Here is a 12,556-nt window from a genome sequence, read left to right as displayed (position 1 = left end):
TTCTCCAGGTACCGCGCCCCCCACCCCAGCTTCCCTGTGTGAGCGGAATTGGGTTTCTGAAGAAAAAGCTTGCAAGCGGTTGGGACCCCCCCCCCCATAACTACAGCCCCCAGGAACTTCATATTCTTATATCAGTCCCCACACAGCATCCAGCGATTCAAAATTTCTAGTTTAATGTTCCTGCTGTGGCTTCTGCCACAGGTAACCAAATGCTCTGCCCTGTGTCTCCCTGCAGGCACCTGTCTCTCTGAATTGGCTATTTGTGCTGTGATTCATTTCTCTGATGGGTTCATGAAAATTTGTTAATTTGCTGCCTGTCCTGCCATTTGCTTCTTATAAAAACGGGAGATTGTTTTGTTTTGTTTTCTGACTACAGGTCTGAGACAAAACCAGAATTCTTGAGCCTTACGATTTTACTGGGAATTAGTCACTGACGTGCAATATAAATTATCCTTTTTGCAGAGGATTAATTGGCTGCATTAAAAGATATATATTTTTCTTTGGTATTTAGTGTATCAGTGAGATTCTTATGCAAGTCTCCCTCTAATTTATCCCGTAGAGAAGAGTTTCCTAGGGATATGTGAATCCCCTGTATGGTTCAGGGGCTTTGTGTACCTTCTGGAAATTGTATATAGATTTTTAAGGGTATGTTCTTTGTTAATATTTTTCTGAGATAGTAGCCTTATCTGATTCTTAAAAGGGCCCATACTTTAAAGTTGTTGTTGGTTTTTTTAATCCCTAGAAAAAGTACATAGTAACTGGCTGAGTGCCGTGGCTCATACCTACAATCCCAGCACTTTGGGAGACTATTAAAAAGTCTTCCATTTGTTATCAGAAGCTAGGGTATTTTCGACTACTAGTCTGGTGTGTAAAACATATCAACCTATCTTAAAACATTGACTGCATATCATCTGTAGGCCTGGAGTCTCGTTATTATCCAAGACTTTCATAGCAACAGAATGAAAGCTCATATATTTTAATTCAGTAGAGAGCACTACATACTCTCTAGTAAAGCCTGTTTATATCATTGTACCTATATTTCTAACAAGCTTAATTATTTGGTTTTCTGACCTGCAGCAGATAAAAAGCACTGAGCTACAAGTGCATACTTATTACACAAAAGGGGACATTGAGGGAAGGGAGAATAATTTGCAAAGCAGCCTTCAGATGTTATTTCTTGTGCTAAAACTGCTCAGATCTCCAAATCAGACTTTGTTGCTCCCCATTCTCCATTACATCTCTGTTTGATATGGGGGAAAGGGAATAATCCAACTTAAGCAACCCAAAGGTGCATTGCTTTATGGTAACTGATGTTGCAGTTGGTATTAGCCCATAGCCATCAAAATGTTCTGTTTATTCTTTATAAGAAACCTGAGAGTTATTTTAAACTATTTGAAAAATATTTCCATGGGTTTTAAAGTTTTAAATTTAGAAATTGAATAAGCTTTTTGATTCATTGAAAAAAATCAATGTGGGATGCAATGTCTTGACAATACAAGAACAGAGTTTTTAAGGGTTTTAGGCACAGTGTTCTTTGCTAAGTTTTCTCTGCTATTGATTCTTCTTAACCTGACAACTTTTTGCCTAAAGATTGTATAATTATAATTAATTCATTTTGCTTAAATATAATTACCAGTTTGTGGCTGTTTTATGCTTTTGGGGTGACATGTCAGTTTGTGGTCAGTTATGTATAGCTTCAGATTTCAGTGACTGAATCAAACTTGATCAGTCTCTCTGCTTTATTCACATGGACCAGACAGTGTTCCTCTTTGTGTCATACAGGAAGTTAATGTTTTGACTTTTCCTATGAAAAATGTCACACAAATGTTCAGAGGAGCTGTGCTTTAAAAAATTGCCAACTGAGAGATGTTAATGAGAGCAATAAAAGTCAGAGTTGTCTGCAAAGGGCATTTTCATTTTGTGGCTCTGGCAGGTTGAGCATTGATGTTCTAATTGAATTCATAGTGAGGCCTCCTTTGTTTCTGCAAGCATCTGACAGGCCAGATGTGCACACAGTGTTGGGCTTGGCATAGCTTCTGGACTGTATGTTAGCCAGTGAATCCCCTCTTTGACCATAAATGAACAGTTATCTGGTAAGTACAAAGGCTTTTTGTTTCAGGAACTTTTGGGAAAACTACCAGTGCATGTAAAATAGACACACTATTAAGAACTTGTAAAACTTCTCAACTTCATTACCTAGAAAGGTCAGGGTCAGCATCTAGGTCCCTCCTTCATTATCTTTAATTTAGCAACAAATGGCTATGTTTTATTTTGTGAAGTTTCTACATTACCTTGTGGCCTTTGGAATGTTGGTTAAAGTTCTTGATGGGGCTCTTGCTTGGGAACTGTGTCTTTGGGAGCCAAACCATGCACATTTTAACTGAGCTGTGAACTCGTATCTCTCTTACCCCATCAACAATTACTTTGTGGACTATGGAGAAGAACTCAGTTATATACTTGTTTCTGATTTTAGAAGGAATGCTATGATGATGATAATAAAATAACACCATCTAGCATTTATTTAGAAATTACTATGAGCTCCATACTGTGCTAAGTCCTTTATACAGGTTCACCCATTTAATCTTTGCAACCCTTATGAGGTGAGAGTTATTATCCCCATTTTATAGATAAATTGAGACTCAGAATTTGGATAACTTGCTGAAAGCTACTCAGTAGTGAAACCAGTATGCCCATCCAGGTAGTCTGTCCCAGACCCATATTCCTTTAAGATTTATTTATTTATTTATTTATGAGATGGAGTCTCACTCTGTCGCCCAGGCTGGAGTGCAGTGGTGTGATCTCAGCTCACTGCAAGCTCCGCCTCCTGGGTTCACGCCATTCTCCTGCCTCAGCCTCCCAAGTAGCTGGGACTACAGGGGCCCGCCACCACGCCCCGCTAATTTTTTGTATTTTTAGTAGAGACGTGGTTTCACCATGTTAACCAGAATGGTCTCAATCTCCTGACCTCGTGATCCACCCGCCTTGGCCTCCCAAAGTTCTGGGATTACAGGCGTGAGCCACCATGCCCGGCCTAAGATTTTTTAATTATATAAAATATTTGCCTGCTTCAAACTTCAAACTGTAAAACAAAATATATTGAGAGATCCAGCTAGATTCAGCTCAACTATTTTGGTAACTTTTCTATAAGTCTCTTTCCCCTCCCTGTTTTCTCCTCACTCTGCAGAGTTAATCTTTTTGTTAAGTTTTTGGTTTATTCTTTTATTGTTTCTTTATGAAAATATATACAAATATATATGTTTATGTGTGCCACTGTCTGTATATAAAATTCTCCTCACTAATAGGGATTTGCTATAGTTATTTTGTTTTCAGTTCAAAAACTTTAAAAATGCCTTTTCTTATCAAAAGCAGGTTAATGAGACCAGTCTGGCAAATATGTTTTATATCACTTTGCACATATCTTCTGCCTGAGTACTGAACTGACATTCCCATCCACTCAGCATTTTATGTTCTGTCTCATGCTTGAGATGTTTGACTTCCATAGCAAGATAAGGCAGCCTCTCACACTCTGCCTTAAGTAAAAATGCTTCTCTAGAAAACTTACATCTGATGCTCTTTAATGTGGCTAGCTTGTAAAATTGAAATCAGGCTTATCACATGCCTGCTGTTTTTCTCTAAAGGGGAAGGGAAAATTATAATAGTCATTGGATTTAGTTTTCATTTACTTAAGAAAAACAGGTATGAATTGGATGATGGTTTCCCAGACTTCACCTTCATGGAGGTTTGAGTACTTTTTACTTCTTTTTTTTTTTTTTTTGAGACACAGTCTCACTCTGTTGCCCAGGCTGGAGTGGAGTCACACAATCTTGGCTCACTGCAGCCTCCGCCTCCCGGGTTCAAGCAATTCTCCTGCCTCAGCCTCCCAAGTAGCTGGGACTACAGGCATGCGCCGCCACACCCGGCTAATTTTTGCGTTTTTAGTAGAGATGAGGTTTCATCATGTTGGCCAGGATGGTCTTGATCTCCTGACCTTGCGATCCACCCGCTTCGGCCTCCCAAAGTGCTGGGATTACAGGCATGAGCCACCGCGCCTGGCCAGGTTTGAGTATTTCTGAAGCCATAGACAAGGACCACATTTCATTGGCCTCTGCTTTTGTATACCTTTGTCTATAGCCTTCAAGTTACTCTTCTGTTTGATAAGCATGTGTATTAGTTTTCTAGGGCTATAATAACAAATTAACACAAATGAGGTAGCTTAAAACAGTAGGAATTTATTCTTTCACAGTATGAAGGCCAAAAGTAAAAAATCAGCCAGTCTGTGCTCCCTCCATAGGTTTTAAGCGAGATTCTTTCTTTGCCTCTTCCAGCTTTTGGTGGATGTCAGCATTCATTGATTTGTGGATCAATAAATCACTCTAATCTCTGCCTCCATGATCACACTACCTCCTCCTCTTCCATCTCAAATCTCCCTCCACCTTTCTCTTGTAAGGACACTTGTCATTCGACTTACAGCCCACTTGGATATTCCAGAATGATATCTTCACCTGAAGATCTTAACTTAATTACATCTGCAAAGACCCTTTTTCCAAATAAGGTAATATCCATAGTTTCTGGGAACTAGGATGTGGACATATCTTTTTGGAGGCCACCATTCAATCCACTGCAATATGTTTTCGGGTTAGGAAACTATGTAGGGCAGATTTCATAAGCAGTTATGTCAAGTATGAAGATATGGCTTATGTTTTGTAATCAGTTGATATATTTTGTAAAGACTTTCACTTGGAAAATAATGAGATATTTTAGGATGTTGACAAACACTTTCCAGATCTAAGGAAAGATTTCCCACAGCACCATCTTTCCCAAAGATAGTAGTTTAGCAGATTGGCAATTGCCACAACTATTTAACCACTGCCTCATTAAAGGCACTCTTAAGGCCAGGCACTGTGCCTCACACCTATAATCCCAGCACTTTGAGAGGCCAAGGCAGGCAGATCACTTGAGCTCAGGAGTTTGAGACCAGCCTGGGCAACCTGTCAATCCTGCCTCTACAAAAATTACAAAAAAAAAAAAATTACAAAAATTAGCCAGGCATGGTGGTATGTGTCTGTAGTCCCAGCTACTCAGGAGGCTGAGGTGGTAGGATCGCTTGAGCCCCGGAGGCAGAGGTTGCAGTGAGCCAAAATTACACCATCGCACTCCAGCCCAGGTAACATATTGATACCCTGTCTCAAAAAAATAAAATAAAATTCTGGAACAGAAAGACATTAGGGAGAAAAATAGTGAAAATTTGAATGAAGTCTATACATTAATTAATAGTATTATAGCAGTACTACTTTCCTGGTTTAGGTAATTGAACTCTGGCTATATAAAGTGTAAACAATTAGAGGAAACTAAGTGAAGGATATATGGAAACTGTACTATTTGATAACTTTTCTTTAAGTCTACAATTATTTCTAAATAAATTTTAAAATGAGGTGATGCCCAAATTATTAACTATCAGTGAAACTTGTTGCTTAATTTAAGAGAGTTAAGGATTGTTTTATACAGACTGTTTTGAGTAACCTATATTGTTGATTTAAATTTAGAGAACCCAAGAAAATAATTCAGGAAGGATTCCATTACCCTTTATTAAATCCCAAATAAGCTAGCTTCCTTGTCAGTACTTCAGACCTTTCCAAACAGAAGTTGATCTGGCCATTTAGGAAGTTAGAGATGTTTCTTTTGTTGGAAGTAGAGTGGCTGGGGATGGCCTTTTTAAAAGGAGAACATTGAATGGTATCAGTTGCATAGTGATGGTCTTCTCAAGATATGTGCAATATCTTTCCAGGTATTCCGGAAGGACCTCATCAGTGCCATGAAACTTCCAGATTCTCACCACATTAATCCTGATAGCTATTACCTCTTTGCTGATACATGGAAGGAAGAATGGGAAAAGGGAGTCCAGGTACCAGCCAGTCCAGACACTGTTCCACAGCCTTCTCTCAGGTATTTGCATGCTTGCACCTTTGACTTAGGGAATGAATGCTCTCATGTTTATCTGTCTGCCATTTGGGGAGAAAGTTAGAGTGGCTAATTATGCATTTATAGTACAAAGTCACATACCATCTTCACCAATTCACTCAGACCAGTAGCAGATTTTACCAGGCTATAATAGGCCAGTAGTTAAAGTCAGGCTCATGTATTTAGTGACATAGTGTGTGCCCATTATTCATAGGATAAAACCATTTGAAGTCCAATCTGAAATTATGATAAAATTTTGGAGACAAGAATTTCCAAGTCTGACTCAACAGTCAGTAGCATTTATTAGTCTTCTGAGAGAAACAGAATTACATAATGCCTCTCTTAGTCTGTTTACTATTGTTAGAACAATACCTAAGTCTGTATTATTTATTTATTTAGAGACAGAGTCTTGCTCTGTCACCCAGGCTGGAGTGCAGTGGCACCATCTTGGCTCACTGCAACCTCTGCCTCCCAGGTTCAAGAGATTCTCCTGCCTCACCCTCCCAAGTAGTTGGAATTACAGGCATGTGCCACCATGCCCAGCTAATTTTTTTGGCATTTTTTTTAGTAGAGACAGGGTTTCACCATGCTGGACAGGCTGTTCTCGAACTCCTGACTTCATGATCTGCCCACCTTGGCCTCCCAAAGTGCTGGGATTACAGGCGTGAGCCACCGCACCTGGCTGAGTCTGTATAAATTATAAAGAAGTATTTGACTCACAGTTCTAAAGACTGGGAAGTCCAAGGGCATGGCAGCAGCTTCTGACAAGGGCTTTTATACTGTGTCATAACATGTGAGAAAAGAAGAAGGACAAGTGAACATGTGTTTAAGAGATCACAAGAGTGAGCCAAGCTCATTTTTATGATGACCCACTCTTATGAGAATTAATTCACTCCTGCAGGAACTCATTCCCACAAGAACTAACTGCTGCTGTAACAGCATTAGTCAATTCATGAGCGTTCTACCCTCAATACCCAATTATCTCTTAAAGACCCCACCTCCCAACACTGTCACATTGGGAATTAAAGCTCCAGTACACAAACTTTTGGAGACACATTCAAAGTATAGAAACACCTATGGGAAGTTATAGATATATATATAAAACACATATATAACATATATAAAATATATAACATATATATTATATATAACTTATGTATTATATATACCATATATAATATGTAACTTATGTATTATATATAGCATATTATATATAACTTATATATAATATAGGGCCTTAAAGTAATAGTATCTATAAATAGAGGATCAAAAACATAGAGTAATGGTACCTATAAACAGAGGGCCAAAAACATAAGAGTTTGTAAAATGCATAAACCCAAATAAAAGGGGATTACTGAATGATTGAGTTGACTATAAGCACATGGCCTTCATTTGCATTAGACCTGAGAAGAAAATTGAAGTAGGAGAGGGCTTTGGTTTTGAAGAAAGAGGAGAGAAAGACTTTTCTGCCAGAGGAAGTAATAAGTAATAAGTTCAGCTAAAGAGTAGTGACTGATTTTGGAAGCCATTTTTTCTTTCTGGTCTTTGTGTTTCCAGTACTTTACACAAAGGTTGGCATTAAACAAAATGTTGAGTAAAAGTTTGAATGAATGAATGAATAGAATGTAGAGTGCCAAATAAAGGGGCTAGTGGGACCTGCTGGTTACTGTGAGAAATTGTAGATCTTATTGTACACCCATCTATTTCTATTACATATTAGATTTTTTTAAGGGCAGAGATAACATCCTTGAATTCTCTGCTCCTAGTACTAGGTTTTCAAGACCTAGTCATGCTCCAGAAATGCTTGTTGGAATCATTTCTAGAAACCCAGGCTGTCCTACCCACAGAGAGGCTGCCTATGCCCTGTTAATTAAAGCTCCACAGCCTTGCTCAGCATATGTCTCAAAACTTACTGGCTCATCAGCACCATCTCCTGCCCCCTAAAAATCAGAATAGCATCATGAATGAACATAGGAGTTGAGCGTTTTCATGTCCTTGTTGTCAGTATTTTTGTACAACTATAGCAGCCCTGGTGCTGAGTTGACCATCACCATTCCATTGATACTCCGAGGATTATTGAGTGTGACTAACATCTTGACTTTGATCTTGTTGGTAAGTCAGTATCAATTGTCTACTCATTGGAGGTGATTTTAATCTTTTAGGCTGAGTGGAAAATGGCCCGTGTACCACTTTAAAAATGTTGTCTGTTAAGTGAGCCATGGATAAGTAGGGTAGCAAGAATGGAGCAACAGTTTAAGAACAGTAATTTATTTTCATTTTTTTAATTTTTTGAGACAGAGTCTCGCTCTATCACTCAGGCTGGAGTGCAGTGGCATGATGTCAGCTCACTGCAACCTCCGCCTCCTGAGTTCAAGTGATTCTCGTGCCTCAGCCACCTGAGTAGCTGGGTTTACAGGCATGTGCCACCATGCCCAGCTGATTTTTGTGTTTTTAGTAGAGAAGGGGTTTCACCATATTGGCCAGTCTGGTCTCAAACTCCCAGCCTCAAGTAATTTGCCCACCTCAGCCTCCCAAGTGCTAGAATTAAATGTGTGAGCCCCCGCACTCAGCCTAAGAACAGTAATTTTAGGAACTAAAAGAGTTTAAGTTGTTTTCAAATATAGGGATGTGCGTTCCTAATTCATGTGTGGCTTCAGTGCTCTAATATTTGTTCTGAGGGCTGCAAATATTTACCATTATAAGTGCTGTGAATTGTTGGTAAATCTCTTCTGTTTCCCATAGTTCTTTGCCTATCATATGAAACTCTTAATTTTAATGGAACAACAAGGCAGACTATTAAATTATTGATCATATTGAATTCCTTAATGAAATCCTTAACTGGTTGCTCTTGGTAGGTATATCAGTTTCTGTTTTTTAGAAAATATCAATAAGACTTGTACTGTAGTATGTAGCCTTTCCTATGGAACAGTAATTCTCAAATTTTAGGGTGCATCAGAGTCATTTGGAGGGCTTGTTAGAACAGATTTCTTAACCTCACCCCCAGTTTTTGGTTCAGCAGATCTGAGGTGCGAGGTCTGAGAATTTGCATTTCTAACAACTCCTAACACGATACTGATGCCACTAATCTGGGGATGACACTTTGAGAACAATTTTATTATGAAATATGTTTATCTTATTTTCTGAATTTAATGGAAATCTCCATATTTTTATCATCTTCCTTGGATTTCTCTTTTGGCTTTCAATATGAGCCAACCATATTGGAGGCTCAGCCTGTTTAGGATTTGGTTGGAGTACCTAAACTTTGTTTGAAGTACCTAATTTCCTCGACCACAGCTGCTTATCGCAGCAACCCTTAACTATCATCATTTTGCATGGGTCAAACTATGTCTTGTGATTTTACTTTCTGGATTTTGTAAGTCGCCTTAAAAATTAAATCTTCGTGATATGAAATTATATTGAAACATTAATAAATAATTTGTTTTCATGTCCTTCAACAGATTTTCAAAATCAAATGAGTTCAATTAACATTTTTAAGAACTATATAAATTCAGGCCTATTTAGCCCCATGGTATGAAGTTATTCTCAGACTTGCCTTTTAACTTGGAGCTAGTCTTAAGGTTTTTTGACTGAGCTTTCTATTTGCCATCCATATACCCTTTTCAGTGAAATATATCTTTGCCTGTTTTCTAATCAGATTCTTTGTTTTTTTTACTATCAAGTGTTGAGAATTACTTATAAATTTGAGATATGAATCCATTGTCAAACATGTGATTTGCAAATATTTTCTCCCAGTCTATTTATAGATTGACTTTTCATCCTGTTAACAGGGTCATTCACAAAGTGTAAGTTTATGATTTTGATGAAGTTCGATTTATTGATTTTTTTTTTCTTTTGGATCATGCTTTTAATGTCGTGCTGTAAACTTTTCACTTAGCTCTATGTCTCAAAAATATTCTCGGCTGGGTACGGTGGCTCACGCCTGTAATCCCAGCACTTTGGGAGGCCGAGGCGGGCGGATCACAAGGTCAGGAGATCGAGACCATCCTAGCTAACATGGTGAAACCCCGTCTCTACTAAAAAAGACAAAAAAATTACCTGGGTGTGGTGGCGCATGCCTGTAGTCCCAGCTACTCGGGAGGCTGAGGCAGGAGAATGGCGTGAACCCAGGAAGTGGAGCTTGCAGTGAGCCGAGATCGCACCACTGCACTCCAGCCTGGGCAACAGAGAGAGACTCCGTGTCAAAAAAATATATATATATATATATATATATATGTGTGTGTGTGTGTGTGTGTGTGTAGGTATATTCTCCTATGTTTTCTTTTAAGAGTTTTATAGTTTTACATTTAAATGCATGAACCATTTTGAATTTTGTTAAGATGGGAGGCATAGGTCAAAGTTCAAAATCAGGTAAGTTGATTCTTCCCACTTTATTCTTTTTTCAAAATTGCTGTGGCTATTCCATTTTCTTTGTCTTTCCATTCAAATTTTATAATAAGCTTTCCATATATACAAAAAGTCTTGCTGGATTTTCATAAGGATTGTATTAAACCTGTATCACTTGGGGAGAATTGACATCTGTACAAGTCCTGTACACATTTTGCTAAATGTATACTTAAGTGTTAAAAATTTTTGAGCAATTGTTAATGGTATTGTATTTATAATTTAGGTTTCCACATGGTCATTGCTAGTATATACAAATACAACCAATTTTTGTGTGTTGATCTTGTGTTCCTGTGACCCTGCTGAATTACTTAGTTCTGGCAGTTTTATTTAAACAAAAAAAAAAAAGAGAGAGATTCCTTAGGATTTTCTGTGTAAACCATCATGTCACCTGCAAATAAACATGGTTTTCTTTCTTTCTTTCCAATCTGTTTACTTTTTATTTCTTTTCTTGCCTTATTCTAGTAGCTAAAATGTCTAGTAATATGTCAAATAGCAGTGGAGAGAGCAGACATCCTTGTCTTGTTCCCAATCTTAGGTGGAAGGCTTTTAGTCTTTCAATATATTAAGTATGATATTAACTATAGGGTTTTTCTTTTTTTCTTTTTTTTTTTTTTTTAAGACGGAGTCTCGCTCTGTCCCCCAGGCTGGAGTACAGTGGTGCGATCTCAGCTTACTGCAAGCTCCACCTCCCGGGTTCATGCCATTCTCCTGCCTCAGCCTCCCAAGTAGCTGGGACTACAGGCGCCCACCACCACACCCAGCTAATTTTTTGTATTTTTAGTAGAGATGGAGTTTCACCGTGTTAGCCAGGATCGTCTCAATCTCCTGGCCTTGTGATCTGCCCGTCTCAGCCTCCCAAAGTGCTGGGATTACAGGCATGAGCCGCCACATCTGGCCACTATAGGGTTTTTCATAGATGTTCTTTGTCAAGTTGAAGGAGTTCACCTCTACTCCTAGTGTGTGGTAGTTTTTTTCGTAAATGGGTTTTCAATTTTGTCAACTGAAATGATCCCTATCAAATGATATGATCAGGTGATTTTTTTCTTCTTCAACCTGTTAATGTTATAGATTACATTGATTGATTTTTTTAATATTGCACCAGCCTTGCATTGCTGGAACAAACCTGAGTATTAGTCAACTTGGGCTGCCATAACAAAATATCACAGGCTGGATGGCTTAAACAACAAAAATTTATTTCTCAAAGTTCTGGAGGCTGGAAGTCCCAGATCAAGGTCTTGCAGAGTTCAGTTGCTGGTAAGGTCTGTCTTCCTTGCTTGCCTCCTTCTCACTGTGTGCTCACATGACCTTCCCCTTATGACCTTATTTAAGCTTAATTACCTCCTGTAGGTCTTGTCTCCAAATACAGTCACTTTGGGAGTGACACAATTCAGTCCATAGCACCAAGTTGATCAGGGATTATATTATATTTTTATATTGCTTGATTTGATTTGCAAATATCTTGTTGGAAATTGTTATGTCTGTATATTTTCATGTCTTATTTTTATGTTCCCGAGGAATAGTGACCTGTAGTCTTATATAATTTATAATATAATTTTTATATATATATATAATGTGAGAGACAGGGTCTCACTCTGTTGCCCAGGCTGGAGTGCAGTGGCACCATCTCAAGCCCAGTACAACCTCCACCTCCTAGGCTCAAGTGATCCTCCTGCCTCAGCCTCCTGAGTAGCTGGGATTACAAGTGTTCGTTGCCACGCCCAGCTGATTTTTGTATTTTTTATAGAGACAGGGTTTCACCATGTTGCCCAGGCTGGTCTCAAGCTCCTGGCCTCAAGCAGCCCTCCAGCATTGGCCTCCCAAAGTGCTGAGATTACAGCCATGAGCCAGTGCGCCCAACCTCTCATGATATTTATATCTGTATTGTATCAGGGTAGTATTGGCCTTATAAAATTAGTTGGGAAATATTGCTTCCTCTTCCAGTTTTTGGAAGAAATGGTGTAGAACTAGAGTTAATTCTTAAAATGTTTGATAGAATTCTCCAATGAAACACTCCGGACCTAGAGGCTTCTCTTTGGGAATTTGCTTAACTATAACTATAAATTTGAGTTCTTTTTGTTGTTATTTTTGTTTGTTTGTTTGAGGCCTTGCTCTGTCACCTAGGCTGCAGTGAAATGGCACAATCACAGTTCACTGCAGCCTCAACCTCCTAAGTCCAAGCAGTCTTCCCACCTCA

At 38.7% G+C, this 12,556-nt stretch overlaps 1 protein-coding gene across 5 annotated transcripts in view; it reads left to right on the top strand.

Moving 5' to 3' along the window:
- JADE3 (jade family PHD finger 3) overlaps nucleotides 1–12,556 on the top strand; it is a 149,060-nt gene that overhangs the window by 80,381 nt on the left and 56,123 nt on the right. For all 5 annotated transcript variants that reach the window (XM_009197476.3, XM_017953802.2, XM_003917624.5 and 2 more), the window contains one exon: nucleotides 5,786–5,943. In XM_009197476.3, coding sequence (XP_009195740.1) covers nucleotides 5,786–5,943 — 158 coding nt within the window. The remainder of the gene's footprint in view (nucleotides 1–5,785; nucleotides 5,944–12,556) is intronic.

The sequence above is a fragment of the Papio anubis genome, chromosome X (assembly GCF_008728515.1).
Source record: "Papio anubis isolate 15944 chromosome X, Panubis1.0, whole genome shotgun sequence".
NCBI classification, from domain to species: Eukaryota; Metazoa; Chordata; class Mammalia; order Primates; family Cercopithecidae; genus Papio; species Papio anubis.
Note: the sequence above shows the minus strand (reverse complement) of the source record. Positions and strands in the feature narration are given on the sequence as shown.